The sequence below is a fragment of the Corella eumyota genome, chromosome 2, assembly GCF_963082875.1.
Source record: "Corella eumyota chromosome 2, kaCorEumy4.1, whole genome shotgun sequence".
In the NCBI taxonomy this organism is placed as follows: domain Eukaryota; kingdom Metazoa; phylum Chordata; class Ascidiacea; order Phlebobranchia; family Corellidae; genus Corella; species Corella eumyota.
The window spans coordinates 14,879,505-14,895,255 of NC_137491.1; the positions used below are offsets into that span (position 1 = coordinate 14,879,505).

General features: G+C 31.2%; 2 protein-coding genes across 2 annotated transcripts; both read right to left on the bottom strand.

Annotated features, from left to right (window-relative positions):
* Positions 1-85: 85 nt before the first annotated feature.
* LOC145741633 (kelch-like protein 24) lies at positions 86-6,223 on the bottom strand. Its single transcript, XM_082559246.1, has 11 exons — positions 5,131-6,223; positions 4,721-4,902; positions 4,382-4,540; positions 3,872-4,002; positions 3,205-3,356; positions 2,723-2,982; positions 2,271-2,413; positions 1,864-1,990; positions 1,447-1,555; positions 872-997; positions 86-776 (listed from the first exon to the last, which is right to left on the bottom strand). Exons 1-11 carry the CDS (start codon positions 5,393-5,395, stop codon positions 619-621), a joined length of 1,812 nt encoding a protein of 603 aa, XP_082415372.1. The 5' UTR covers positions 5,396-6,223; the 3' UTR covers positions 86-618.
* A 677-nt stretch (positions 6,224-6,900) lies between these two features.
* Positions 6,901-13,236, bottom strand: LOC145742752 (protocadherin-3-like). Its single transcript, XM_082560542.1, has 17 exons — positions 13,094-13,236; positions 12,706-12,929; positions 12,023-12,206; positions 11,609-11,722; positions 11,334-11,467; positions 10,992-11,203; positions 10,742-10,887; positions 10,384-10,648; positions 10,096-10,273; positions 9,773-9,913; positions 9,513-9,680; positions 9,246-9,419; positions 8,787-9,172; positions 8,568-8,676; positions 8,337-8,442; positions 8,062-8,220; positions 6,901-7,852 (listed from the first exon to the last, which is right to left on the bottom strand). Exons 1-17 carry the CDS (start codon positions 13,218-13,220, stop codon positions 7,155-7,157), a joined length of 3,525 nt encoding a protein of 1,174 aa, XP_082416668.1. The 5' UTR covers positions 13,221-13,236; the 3' UTR covers positions 6,901-7,154.
* Positions 13,237-15,751: the final 2,515 nt, after the last annotated feature.

A 15,751-nucleotide genomic window follows, 5' to 3' on the forward strand; every position in this document is an offset into this window, starting at 1 on the left:
ACCTAAAAAGGAAATTTTGCTTCAAATGAACATGAAAAAACGTTTTTTATTTAAATAATTTTTATTTTATAAATTATACTCTATTGTAAATTGGTATTTCAACGAAACATGGTTATTACATTTTATGTAGAAAAGCATATTGAGCACAATTCCAAACGTATCCTAAAATCTTTATTTAGATTTATTTTATGTGTGTTAACCCAAAAGAACTTACAAAAAGCTTTATTTATTTCAAAAATAGTCGAAAAAAACATTTTTTCGGTAGTAGAAAATTACCTTGACAAAGTATGATCTTAAGTAAGCATGCGATACAGTTTAAGCAAAAAAAAAGAAAAATGGGATTTTTTAATTTTATCTTAGTTAAGGTATTTCATAACTTGTATTAAGCATTTAAATAGTTTGAATTTTTCTACACAAAATAATAAAAAACAGTGTGTAAAAACAAAATGTATTACAGAACCTAGCAAAATGTATTAATGTTATTACACTACCTTTTAAAACTAAGATAAAAAAAACTTTTCAACAATATATCTGCTAGCTCTTTACAAAAAAAGACTATTAAAAAATACATAGATAGCTGTTATTGTAAAGCACAAATTTTTTTTGTCAAAAAATGCTTTAATGTTGGCTCTGGTCTGTGTTAACAAAACGGTGAATAGTAACACAGCCGTGTGAACAAGAAGGTCGTGGCATGTTAGTCACTGGTTTCAACTCAAACGAAGTGACGTCAAAGCAAAATACGACGTCGGATGCATCGGCATTTTCACCTCTCCCCCCTATTTAAAAAAAATGACGTTAATTTAGATTGTGACAAAAACACAACGGTTTATCAAAAAAAAAAAATTGTTCTAAATTTTTTTAATAATGTTACCTGTAATGTATAATTGACCACCACATACAGTGATGCCACAATCCTCTAATTTGTCAGAAGATACTGGATGAACAACCCAATTATCTGTTAGGGGGTCGTAAGCGTAAATTGCCCTTTCAGCACCACCTAAGGAAAACAGTGATTGTTAATATTTAAAAAAACGTAAAAATTTGGGAAGGGGTAATAACGAATTAATTCTTTTTAATTTTGTTACAATTTATAAAAAAAAAAACTAAAAATTTAATTCCACTAAAGATTGTTACAAAATCGGCAGCGTGGCGTAGTGATCAGAACACTTCCTACACTACGGGGTCTCGGGTTTGATCCTCATTGATCTTATGCTGTACTGCCTTTAAGTAGGGCGTTATAAACGGTATAAACTTCTGCTGAGCTAGCACCTAATCAACAGTTAAATTATTGGGCACTCATAACCTATAATATCCCAAACGGCCAAAGGTAACTCGAGACCGGGTCGGGGTAACTGTTCTATGTTTAGGTCGCGCATTCGACCTTTCCACATCAAGGATAAAGATATACACAAAAAAATAAAATAAAGTGTAATTAAAAAATCTTGCCAATGACGTAAATGATTCCGTTGAGGGTATCAGCTGCAATACAAGGATGGGGGCAGGGCATTGGGGATTTAAAAACCCAATGGTCACTATCTGGACTATAACATTGAACCTTCAACAAAATTTAAAAAAAACATTAAATCAAGTATTAACTAGTTGTCCGTAAGTGTTTTATTTCTGTAAATTAATAACGATCATCTTAGAAGCTTTATTATATGATCTTATAAATGACCTTTAAATTTATGTTGAATTCTCAAGGGTTGTCTATTGCATTAACAAAGTTATATAATATCTCAACGGTTAAATGTTATTATTTTATATAGATAGTATGATCATATGTCATAAAACGCAGCTGTGTCTTTAGAAAATAACGCAAATTGTTTACAACATTTCGAAGTTGAAAAATTTATTTTTTTTTACTTTATTATTGTTCCCACCATCGTCACTTCCACCTCCAATAACGTAGAGCTTTCCGTTACAAGTTGCCAATGCACAGTTACTTACTGGGTTCAGTAAAGAGGCGACCTCCTGCCAGCTGTTCGAAAAACTATTAAAAAAAATAAAAAATTTAACTTTATCCTCGATGTGGGAAGGGTTTCCTGAGGCAGTTTGGGATATTATAAAATATATTTGCCCAATAATTACGCTGCTGATTAAGTGCTGGTTCAGCAGGAGTTCATACCGTTAATAGCGCCTTACCTAAGGGTGATACAGCATGAGATCACTGGGGATCGAACCCAGTACCTCATGTAGTGTAAGAAGTGTTTTGACCACTACACCAGGCAGTTAAACATAAACTTATTTTTATTGTATTCAAAACTGCTTACCTGTCATATTTTTCTACACTTTTTAGTCTATTTTTTCCATCGTAGCCTCCCACTGTGTACACGTGACCTCCTAAAGTCACCATTCGGTGGCGCCACCTTCCCTTACAAAGTGGTCCAATCTTGACCCAATTGTCTAAGTGGGACTAAAATATTTATCTTATTAGTTAATATCAATTATAACTTATAGAGTTCAAATGTAGAATTTACTTATATATTATTGAGTAATTGAATCATTGCAATTTAATTATCTTGGCCCAGTTTTCAGGTATTTTTAGCGTTTAGTATATTTTAACGTGTTGCTTGTAATTACCAATTGTTTTTATAAGTTTTTTGACTTGCATCAAGTGTGTGATGGTATAGCAACGTCTCTGCGAAGTCGATAAAATATTTCTGCACAACTTTATAAAGTCTAATAAAATTCTATACAAGCTTTATTTAGCGTTGTCGTTTACCTGGTATAGCCATACGTCTCTTGAATGAATGCGCCCACCGCTTACAATTATACTGTTTCTAAACGATGCTACTGCGTATTCAGATTTAGTAAATGCTGGTAGTTTAGCTAGGGAGCTCCATTGCATCATTACGGGATCAAAGGCCTCTACATACGGCATGTTATATCCACCAACTCTATCACAACCACCGACAAGGACCACAGCAACTGTACAGCCTGTAGATCGGCGTGGTCTTGTTCTAGCGCTGTTAATTTCATTTCCTACATAAAAAATTAAGTTAAATTAATTTTATTGTTGGTCTGGTTTAGCTGTTAAGTCATTGATTATTATTTTTTTTATATATCTTTTTACCTCAATGTGAAAAGGTCGACAGCACGACCTAAACATAGTTACCCAACCCAGTCTCGAGTTGCCTGTAGAAGTTTTGATTATTATTGTAAATCTACGCACCTTAACTAATATTTATATATTATAAGTCATACCTAAAATGTGGTATCGTCTTGTCTCTTGTAGAATGGACTGGCACGCTGGATTGGACATAACTTGCTCGTCACACTCAATTTTGTTTACGAAATAACTAGGTCGAATAAGGGGAAGTCGAACATATGAAAGTAACTCAGCAAAATCTTCGGATCTATTAGGAAAAAAATAATTTGAAAAAATAAATATTAGGAAAATTAAAGAAATTGTTAAAGTAAAGAAAAAGGGTAACTTTTAGTTTCAACAAGCCAAACATGTTTTATTATTTAATTATATGAATTTAGCTTTTTTTTAATTAAATTCTTCACTCGAAAATTTTAAACAAGAGGTTAAGATAAAAGTGGAAATGCGCTTAAAATGCCACAAAATCTGCCCCAGGGCTTAAAAAATCTCCACATTTTGATGTAAATTAAATAATACCTATAATGTAGACTTGTGATGCGAAAATAAAAGGACAATATACTTAATTTAATCTTATGACTTTTTCATATTTTTAGTAGTTTTTTAACTGATTAATATTTTAATATTTATGGCCAAAATAATAAATATTTTAAAATTTACAATAGCCAAAAAAAAAAAAAAAAAAAATACGATTACTTAATTTTTTCAGTATGACGTATTTACGACATTTTCTTACGTAAACAACATACGCGAGACGTCATTACTTACCTCGTGACCTGGTCGTGAGTGACCCAACGTTTCACAGCCTCGTAAACAGTTTCTTCCTTGGCAATATTAATATCGTCATCACTAATATAATCAATGACTCTAGTTTTTGGTAACTCGAGAAATTCTTCGTGCTAAATAATAAAAACAGTTTTTAATTTTCAAAATTATGTTATTATAAATAAACTTTAGTAGTGCATTTTTGCTACAACGCTTTACTTACATCTTAGGCAATAACTGGTAGGGAAAAAAATTAATTTTTGTTTTTGCCTGCCAAGTTTAATAAATAAAATGTCACTTTTTTAAAAACTCGGCTTAAAAAAAGACCTTGAAAATTGTAAAAAAATTAAAATTGTAAAAAATAAAATTGTAAAAAAAAAATTGTTGTGTAAGGGTTTACTATTAATAATTACAATTTTCTCTCGTTTTTACAACATCATAAAAAAATGATTAGATAAAAAAAATTGTTAACTGTCAGTTTGTTGAATTATTTTATTTAATTTTTATTCTTACCACAACAACGTCAGCGAATCTTTCCATTATCATTTCTGAAGCCCGCTTAAACAAACATGAAAGAACGTGTGCTTCTGCGAACTCTCGCATACCTATACAGTTACATGGATCCAACTGGGCCTCAAGAAATTTGGTACACGCTTCTCCTAAGGGTATTATCTAAAAACAAAACAAGCTAACTGTAGAGATTATTATCAAGTTCTGAAATTGTTTATCATAATATTTTTATCCACTTTGTTTATAAGGCATATTCGCTTTTTTTTAAATAAACTTAGTAAGTTTTTTGTTAAAAGTTATTAAACATATCATATAACATAACATTATTTCACATAAATATACCTGAAATAAATTTGATGCCTCTAATAACAGCTGTACATTATCGGCGTTAATTGTTGCCTTCGCTGTATATAAATATTCTAGTAATATGTCCATGACTTCGGCTTTCATTCCGTTTATTTGAACCAACATTTCACGAGATTCGCGGTGATCATTACAGAACATGGCTCGAAAGTATTTGCTTCCTTAAAATCAACATTTTAATTTAAGTAAAAGGGCATTTTCTAGCTTTGATTTAATAAACAGAAGTATGGATAAAAAATATAAAATAGGTTAACTTAAAAGAAAAAAACGATTAAGAATCTTTTTGTTTGTGACCTTTTAATATAGTTTTATATTGGTCTTAGCATTATAAAAATTTAAAGTAGTTTTTAAAAGTCAAAACAGTTAACAAATCAACCAACTGCTTGTACCTGAAACTAGAACTGCCCGATGGCAAGGAAATTCTCTGTTCGAAGCAGACAAAATAACGTCAGTGAAAAGGCCCCTCAGCCTTAGCTGGTTAAAGCAAACCAGTACATCACCTGAGTGCTTTTGATTCACAAAATCGTAAGATGCTGTAGATTCGGAATCGCTGAGAGATTCATCTTCTAGTTCTTGGCCATCCAGAGCTAATTTCTTCACGACCGGGGGGTTTACACTCATTGCAGAACTTGAACGTCTTAGGCGTAGAGGCATACCAATATAACCAATGCTAAACGCTTCTGTTGTTTATAACTTGCCCAAAATCAGCTACGTGGCTAATAAGATGCTTATTACAGTAACAATGCTAAGCAGTTTGCCACTTGCAAAACGTAATAACTTTGTTGTTGTTGTTTTTAAAGAATATAGATAGATAAAGTATATATACTTGTCTGGAACAGAACTTTATTATCTAAAATATTGTAAACAATCTTTAAAAATGATATAACTCACTTTATAAATTCGTATTTGAACTATTAAGTACACAACATGCAGTTTCAAGGGTTAATAAGGTAGGAAACCAAAGTATTATGCGCAAACTATGACGTCATAATTTAAAAACAATTCCGTAGATTTGATTGATCGCACAATAAGTGAACGTACGACCCTATAGTATTGCGTACTATAAAGTCACATGACGTGTAAATATTTATTATACTACTTTGTAACTTGTCATAAAAATGCTGTTTCACAAAACAATACATGTCATAAAAAATGCTACATCACATTTTCTGGTCTATTTTTAAACTGTTGATCTAGCTAGTAATCTTACAGTTTTAAACTTAATTTAACTACTTTAAATGCTATATATTAATTTCTCTTGATTAAATTTATGCTTTATTTTTATTTAAATCCTTAACAGGAATATTGTAATCAAATTTTACATATCAGTCATACTTGATATTTAACTGACTAAATACTTTTTGATTTCCTATAATTTTTACTAAAAATCATCTGTATCAACCAATCAACCAGTACATAACCAAAACGACAGAGCTACGTAAACCTAATACATAATTAAACACAAGCTTCGCACATTTTTACTAACAAGCATCTGTTTTTCTAATCATCACATTAACAGTAAAAAACTTGAAATATTACATTTTGTCTGATCGTCCTTCAATGCATAGCGATATAGGCGCTTGCCTTAGGCAAATTATGACGTCATAATTTTGTTCTTTGTCTCACTGTAAACCACGGAGTTTTTAATATACGTATATTGGATTAAACTAATCGTAATTTACGTATATACTTGATAAGTTTTAAAGCTAAATTAAGTGTGTTTTTACAAAGTTCTTCATAATATATTTTAAAAAAACAGCCAGAACTTCAACTAGTTTTTATTGTAGTATTTGTCAAATATTTTAACAATTTTTTGTGTATATAATTATCCTCGATGTGGGAAGGTTCAATGCGCGACCTAAACAGTAAGTAACATCGGTTAGGTACTCCGACCCAGTCTCGAGTTGCTTGTAGCATTTTTGGATATTATAGATTATAGTCTCTCAATAATTAAGTTGCTGATTAGGTGCTGGCTTAGCAGTAGTTCATACCGTTTATAGCGCATTACGTTAGGGCGTTAAAGCATGAGATCACAGGGGATCAAACCCAGAACCTCACCTAGTGTAGGAAGTGTTCTGACTACTACACAACGCTGCCCATGTGGTTTATCCTGTCTTTAATTTATTTTATAGCAACATAAATAGCCTTTTGTTATTCTAGTTAATGTTTTATTTGTAATCGAAATAATAAAGTTACCATGATTGATTGGTACACACAAAATATATTTGAATACAGCTTGATAGGCAAACAAGTACAAGTTTCTAGAGTAATAAGTTACACAATATAAAAAGGATTCAACTTAAAAAAATACAAAAAAATGGCTGAAGAATTTTTCATGGAACAAACAAAAACACTGTTTTCAAAACAATTTGTAGAATAACGATTAAAAATGTCGCCATCTAGTGGTAAATAGTTAGTGGTCAATTAATTGGTCAATGTCGTCTATAATTTGTTGAGTTTCTTGCATGCTCACGTGACCAAAATGTTGAGGTGTTGTGACACCTCCTTCTGCATTTCTTGAATTTAAATCACACTGCCTTGCTGCTAAATATCTCTTGTTTAGTAAATCACTATAAATAGAGCCTTTGTTTGTGTGGCAATTTTGAGACATAGGACTTGATGACCTCGAGTTATGTTCAGAGTGTTGATAGTGTAATGATGCATTGGGGTCTAGGGAAGGCAAATAAGGTTGATGTGGGTTTTGCCCGTCATGAAATAAATCCGATGCTGAATGTCGTGCACCAGAGAGTTCATGCTGTTTTTGATGCCTTGGCGATGAATAAGAAGGCATAGTTTGATTAAAAGAAGTTAAAGAGGGATAAGAAGTAGTGTAACCGTCTACAGAATAATTTTCCTCATTAGGCGCAAAATGGTTATAACCGTTGTTATCAATATAATCGTCTTCCTGGTATTGGTCATCTGCTTCAATATACTGATGGGGAGAATTTCCCAAGACAGAATGCAGCGGTTGTGTCTCGCAAATGGTTTCTAAGCCAGAACGACTACTAATAGAGTTAGAATTATAATACCGGTAAGATGGCGTTGTCGGTCTGTGTTGGCTATCGTAGACATGGTTTGTAGGATAAATAGTCTCCTGTACCTGATCGTTTTCTGTAAGAAAGATAATAAACAATTTGTAATCAGCTAGACAAATTATGAAAACCCATATATAAAGGAGCTTAGTGAATGGAATGTGTGTGTTTCACTTGTAGGTATTTAAATATTAGTTGCAATCATATTCGGAAAATTAAAATGCAGCCTGTAAGGCAGGCAAACCTTTATTGTTAATAAAAAACAAAAACTTGTTCAATTATGCTTACCTAAAACATGCATCCAACACGCATCACTATGGCCATATTGTCGACATAAATGTGTACACAGTGGTCCCATGGTGTCTGATTCTGGTAAATTACCAATCATCGTCGCATTTTGCTCAATCAGATGTTCGGATACGTTGTTGTTATTGGCTTGAAATGATTCTATAATAATAAACATTTGACGATTCATTGTTTAACCTGTTTTAAATGATTATTTTTTGTCAAAATGTGGCTAATTTAACAAAGGTGAACCCAGAAAAAATAGACTACAGGTTTACCCCTTTCTTCGTTGCTCTGTGTATCATGATCACTATCTCCTCTTCCACTATCCCCATCTACTTGTTGGGTTTGAGGCTGCTGATTTACTGCATCAGGTCTTGGAATCTAATACATCAAACATAAGTCAGCATTTAATATATATATTTCAAGTAAAAATTAGACTGCTTTAAAATGTAATATTTAAATTATATTTTATACATCACAGCTTTATGAAACTAAATCCATCTCACCTTTGAAAAACTGCTAAATTTTCGCTCCAACATTGCCGATGAATTGGTTAAATTAGGCACGCTATAGGTTTGTTTATTTTTCTGAAATCGCCTGGCTTCATACGAAATCCTAAATTCAATTTCAAACTTTTAAATATTCTACAAAGTATTCTACAAAAGTTAAATATTCTACAAAAGTGTAAACTAATTTTTGATAACTATTTAACAAGTAGGCCCTACCTTGTGTCGGCATTTTGGTTCCACGTCATAACGCTATCACGTGATGCCATAAGATGATTTGATGACGTAACGATGATGTCATCTTGTAAACTACCTTGGCTAGAAGCTAGTTGCCAGCCTTGCTTTGTTTCCGCATTTCTACAGTTATAAGTTCGAATTTCTTTGTTTTCCCGTCGACATTTGATTACAACTCCCGCCAAAACAAGCATTAAAAGAACGGTGACAGTTGACAAGGAAGCAACAAAAACGATTGTCAGATTTGCTTTAGACTTTTGACCGATTGGTTCTGAGTTAAAATGGGCGTCAATGACCGAGGGTTCTAATTCTGTGACTTTAATAGTAAAAGAGGTGTTGGTTTTTTTGGGTGGCTTTCCTGTATCTTCGACCTAAAAAAAAAGGTTAAAAATGTTAATTGAAAATAAACATAACTGAAAAGTTATAATTAAAAATGTTTATTACCTGAATGATCAGTTTATGTTCACCCAAAACTGTTCTCATGTCAGGAATACTAAAATTTAACTTAAGGGCACCACTATTCTGATCTATAACAAATAAACGAGCTCTTTTTCTTCCATCTTCCCTTACAATTGAAAATTTTACCTTATTTTCAGACCCCGCATCATAATCTTCCGCCTATGGATATTAAAAAAATATTTAGAGTTTTTTTTAATTTTGGTTAAATATATTGTAATGTGGCGACCAAAAAACTGCCGTAATTAACATTACCTTTATTATAACAACGGGATCTTTGCGAAGTATAGTGGTATATATTGTTGCGTTAGCTGCAGGTTTAATTATCCTTGGGGCGTGGTCGTTTATATTTATAATATCAACAACAATTGTCGTGTTGGAACTTTTGCTTGGAGTACCACCGTCAGTTGCAATTGCAACAAGCTAAAATTTTAATAATTTTTTTTTTTAAATTTTGTCTTAATATTATTTACCAAGATTACGATTTGAAAACCATAATGCTTTACAAAATTTACCTTCCACTGTTTTATTTCTTCATAATCAAGTGAGATAACCAAAGTGATTTTTCCACTTTTCTCGTTTATTATAAAGGTGCCGTCGCCGCCTTCAAGTGTGTAAGTTATTTTTCCATTTCGGGAAGGTCCGACTATTCCATTCTGAATATATTTACAAATTTAAATAGAACTAAAGAATTTATATATTAGTGAACAATAATAGCTAATACATAATAATATTGGAAAATAAAGCAAGTGTCTTTTTTAGTTTGGCCAGTAAGCCCCCAACAGAATACATTTAACGTTGTTAACAGTTAAAATTTTATAAAGTATTGTTTAAATACCTTTCCAACTGAATATGCTGGTATATAAATACTATCTTGGTCTGTAGCCATAACTGTGGACACCAGGGTTCCAAGTTTTGCATCCTCTGGCAAAACAATGTTAGTGTCAACGTGTTGAAAAATTGGACTGTGATCATTTTCATCCAAAATTTCAACAGTCAAATTTTTCTCTGAACATCTTTGTGCAAATAATTAAAAAATTAATTAATAAATTGCATTACATGTTTGAGTTTGGAACTCATAATATATTAAATTGTTTAAAAATGTAAAAAAATTTAAGGTACTTACAATACAGGTACCCCTTGGTCGCATGCAACAATGTTTATCAAATAACTTGAAATCTGTTCTCTGTCCATCAGGATCCCAGTTTTAATAAAACCGCCTTCCGTAATAGTAAAAGCCTTATCAAATTCTTGATTAATTTGTTGAGTTGTGGGGACGATTGATTGTGATGTTATTGAGACTAAAACTTGGCTGTTTTTGCCTTGATCTGCGTCGCGTGTTATAACCTGAGCAACGTATGTATCGACAACGGCATTTTCAGAAACACAAGCTGAAAGTAAATATAAAGGAATATGAGTGGGTCCTTTTTTGTCTAACCAACGTCCAGGTGCCAATAATAGGTTTAAAATAAATTGTTTTTTACCTGCATCTCCTAATGCATCGCTTATGATAACAATGTTAATTTTCGGAGCGTTATCATTAATATCGTTGACTCGAAACTCGAGGGTAGTTTTTCCAATTTTAAAATCATTTTCTGTTCCGTCCTTTGCTCCAATAACAACACGAAAGCTAAAAATTTAAAAAATAAATATTAAAAAAATTACTAAAAAACAACAACTTGCAGAAAATTGGTTTAAATATTAATGTTTAACCAAATATAAAAAAAATTATACTTGTTGTGTTTATCAAAATCCAGGCGTTCGTTGAGGGTAACCACCCCTGAATTGGGATTAATTTGAACCAAATTTTGGGCCGAAGCAGTGTTTCCGATGGAGGGAATAAAATATTTGATTTTGCTGAACACGCCGGTATCTGCGTCGTGAGCTACTAGGGTTATAATTTCTGCTCCCACGTTTATGTTTTCGGGAAGGGTGATGACGTATAGCTAAAAAAGGCGCTTATTACTGAATGCGTTAACGTGCAATATAACCCCAAACTACTAAAAATAGTTAAAAATGTGCAATTTAGTTCGATATTGACAAATTGTATAAGTATGTCGTTATTTGTTAGCTTACAGGTTTATCAAAGGTTGGGGAATTGTCGTTTTCGTCTATAATATGAATGTTGATCATAATTTCACTACTCCTAGTAGGTTGTCCTCTATCTGTAGCAGTCAATTGCAAATGAAATATCGGCGTTGTTTCTTGGTCTGTTGAATTAAAGCAAAAATCATATTTAAATTTTAATAAAACGGATAAACTTATATAAATGTAAATTAAATGTTCTTTATCAAATAATAATTTATAAAATTAAAAGCTTTATATAAAATAGTTTGTTTAATTTAAGATACCTAGTGCACTGGCCACCACTAACTCCAAATGCGGGGCTCCAGTTTGATCTTTACTTTCTCGAAGTCCGAAGAAATTGTTGCGTGAAATAGAATAATGAATCCGGGCATTTACTCCTTAAAGATTTAAATATAAAAAAATAAATTTATTTTTTACGTTAAAATAAAGTTTGCGCTATTTAGCAAGTTAACAGTTAGGGGTGTGGGTTGATAGATCAAAAAAGTGTTCACTGCAAAAAAAAGTGTTTAGAGATTTAAATCTTTACATTTCTTTGCCTAGATAAAAGAATGCACAAACTGATTAAAAAAGATCCAAATAAAATTTATTAAAACACTTGCAACACTATTTTAAGTTTAAAAAGTAAAACTAAGCGCAATTAAAAAATAAAAATAAAAAAAATTATACAACAGTCCTACCTATATCTTGATCCGTCGCTAGGTAGCGATCGAGATTTACCGGGTACGAACCAACATCGGCATTTTCGCTAACATTTACATCAATAACATTAACTGGAAACTGAGGTTCGTGGTCGTTAAAGTCAGTTATATCAAGATGTAAAACGATAAACTGAATCGGTGGCCCATTTGCGATCTCAATAATCTACATGTAAAAATAATTTTTAAATTCTTAACATCTCATTATTGTTAAAAAAAATTGTACTAGCAGTATTAAAAGCACAAAAATTTATATTTAAATCAACTTTTGATAGTTTTTTTTGTAATTAACTTTGTTCCCAATGTGGAAAGGTCGAAATCACGACCTAAACATGGAGTAACAACAATTACCCCGGCCCAGTCTCGAGTTGCCTTTTTGAGATATATTATAGATTATATTTGCCCTATAATTGCGCTGCTGATTAGGTGCTGGCTCAGTATGAGGTTATACATTTTATAGCGCCTTACTCAAAAGCGCTACAGCAAAGGAGCAGTGGAAATTGAACCCACGATTTCATATAGTGTAGCAAGTGTTCTTACCACTACACCACGCTGCCGGTAACATCTTGTAATTAATTGTAGAATTGTACTAAAGATTATTTATATTAAAAGCAACAATTTTTTTTAATTACGTTTAATTGTGGTTGAAAATAAACAAAACTCACGTGAACATTGATATGACAATTAGTAGCATCGACTCCGCAATCTGTTTCTCGATCCAGCGGGGTATTAACAGTTAAACTCCCGCTAACTCGATCGAGCGAAACCCACTGTGTTTTCGAGTCTATTATCCTTTTATCTAGATACAAATCTTGCCTTGAGAGTCGAAATGTAACGGCAGAATTTTCGCTTTCGGATAAGTCAGACTTCAAATTGTATATTTCGGTACCTACAAACAAATATTTGATTTTTTACATTGGTAATAAAACGTAAATTAATGTTTGGAAGTTTTAATTTGCATAAAACCTACAGAAAATACTTTAAGTTTTTAAATATAAAAACAAGGTTATGTAAAAATTAATTAAACTTCATTTATAAAAAAAGGAAAATTACCAGCTTTTTGTTCCTCTAGAAAAATCAAATTAATATTCTTTGTAGGTGGTTGGTTGGCGTAACATAAGGAAGATAAAATTAATAAAACTATAATAGTTGACCATTTATGTTTTAACTCCATGGTCATGATTTAACAAAATATAAAGATCTAAATAAAAAATTTAAAAAATTGACATAAAATCAAATAAATAACTTTTAAAGCAAATTTGAAAGTTAAGTAACGTTCAAAAAACCTTACGGTGAATGGATTTTTTACTGAAAATTAAAATTAAAATCCAATTTCCAAAAATAAAATAATTTTTTTTATTTTGATCCGCCCCTGATAAGAAATTGGTCTATCAAGTATTAAATCATGATTATACTTAATTTAATTTTTAAGATAACTAGAGCAAAAATATTACTAGAGATTGTTTCAATCTGAACTTTAATACTGCCGTTTTAAACTTTCAGATATATAATTGTTTAATAATTTTATACAAATCTTGCTATAAAACAATTTGCTTCAGCACCTTACCAAAATAAATCTTTAAAAACTAAGCCAACTGCTATCATTATACAATTAACCCCGCAATTGTTAAACTTCATTAAACAATTTTTTAAAAGGTCGATAAAAATTTTCGCACTAAGAGAACTAAAAATTGCCAACAGATGTCATATAAACTAACAGTTGACCTAAATTAGGCAATGTCAGACCTCACTTTAAGAGAAACTTTTAGGGCTATCTTGCATACGCTGCATACTACTACGTAGATTGATTATAAACGCTACGTAAACCGGCTTTAATCAAAGGTTTAATCATTCAACCTTCACGTTATGTCTATAATTCAGAGATATTACGTTTAGAACGAAACAAAATGCTGTAAAATATTTATTAACGTTCGCACATAAGATATAATTCGCATATAAATGCGTCATCATATAATTGTTTATGTTGTAATTTTAGTTTTGACCTTTTTACTTTTAATGTTGAATTATTCAAACAACTTGAAAAAATAGCACTAACACTGTAAAATACTCTATCCAGTTGATTGGTAAGTCTAAGTCTATATACAATTTGATAACCATTTTTAATTATTCAAACAACTTGAACAAATAGCACTAACACTGTAAAATACTCTATCCAGTTGATTGGTAAGTCTAAGTCTATATACAATTTGATAACCATTTTTAAATATTTAAAACAAGTACCTAATGCAACAAAATTATATCACATTTAATTATTGTACTGCATAACTGTATGAAATATAGTCGAAGTAAGCTTTCTAGAAAACCAGGCGATTTAAAACTGTTTAAATCTAGACAAGGCCTAGTCCTGTTTATAGTGCTACTTGTAGGTTGAAGTCAAAAAATGCTCATTATTAATTTTCTGTTTAAAAATAAGAATTCATATTTTTTTTAAAAAAATGTCTTAAACATAATTGCAGCATACGCCAGATGTACTTGCTTCTGTAGAAAAGATAAAGTCCAAACATCTGACTAATTTGTAGTCTAAACTAATCCGCTTAACCTAATAATTAATACCGCTTGATTTAAATTTTTGAATTACCATTAAACGCAAATTAAATAAAGATTTTGCCATTAGTAATCCATTTTAACTACTCTTTTTGTTTTGTATCTAAAGAAAAAGGTCACTACTATGCGGGAACTTTTTTATTTTGTCGCCTTTTAAGACAGTTAGCACAGCGTGGTGCCAAATATAATAGGTAATAGGGCAACAAAAACTTTCGATCTTACGCAACTTAGGATTTTCCTCGTAGTAAAATACCGGCGCGAAAAAAATTCTCAAGTAATGGTTTTATAATCTTATTTACTTTTTAACGTTACTGATGTAATCCTAAATACGATTTAGCTTTTGTAGATAAAACTTATGCTATACACTAGCCCTTTAAATAAAACATAGTAGTATTTTAATCCAAATTAAAAAAAAACTTTTTTGTATTGATTTTTAATTTTATGTAGTTCTGCCATAAACCACATAACTTTGCGAATTTTTTTTCGTGAGCGGATTATGCTCCATTTCCCAATCAACTGACCTCAACATTGTTTTTTGAGACGCGCTATTTATTTCTCATTGTTTGGTTGGTACTGGGCCTAATTGGCGTTAACAAATAAATTCGACATGGTAAAAGAAGGAGATTTGGCAAATAATTTAAAATACGAAACAGTATTCAAAATGAAATACAATATACTATAGAATGTCTGAAGCGCATAAACATTATTAATGATCCCACGTTAACGCTGTTAATGAATACCGATATACGAAATCTTACTTTTTTAAATTTCTTACGTTGTTATGATTTTATTATTATAAAATACAAAAAAACTGGATTCGCTTATTATCGGAGCCACGTAATCAAGTTTTCTTTAATTTTTTTGTAAATCCGTTGCAAAGCCAATAGAAAATCAAGTGATTCGGTGAATTAACCGAATAAAATCTACAGCGTTTTATAAAAAATCAAATTTTCCGTTCCTCATTAAAAAAAATTTCCGCAAAGAAAGATGGTTCGTTTAGTTATATAAGTTAAAGACAAATACACCTAAACAATAGAATATCGATTTCTTTTTAACTAAGAAGTGCTAACAGAACTTCCTACGATGCTTCAAAACTTTTAACAGCAACATTTTAAGAAAGACAATACTTTTAATTAAATTAGGAAA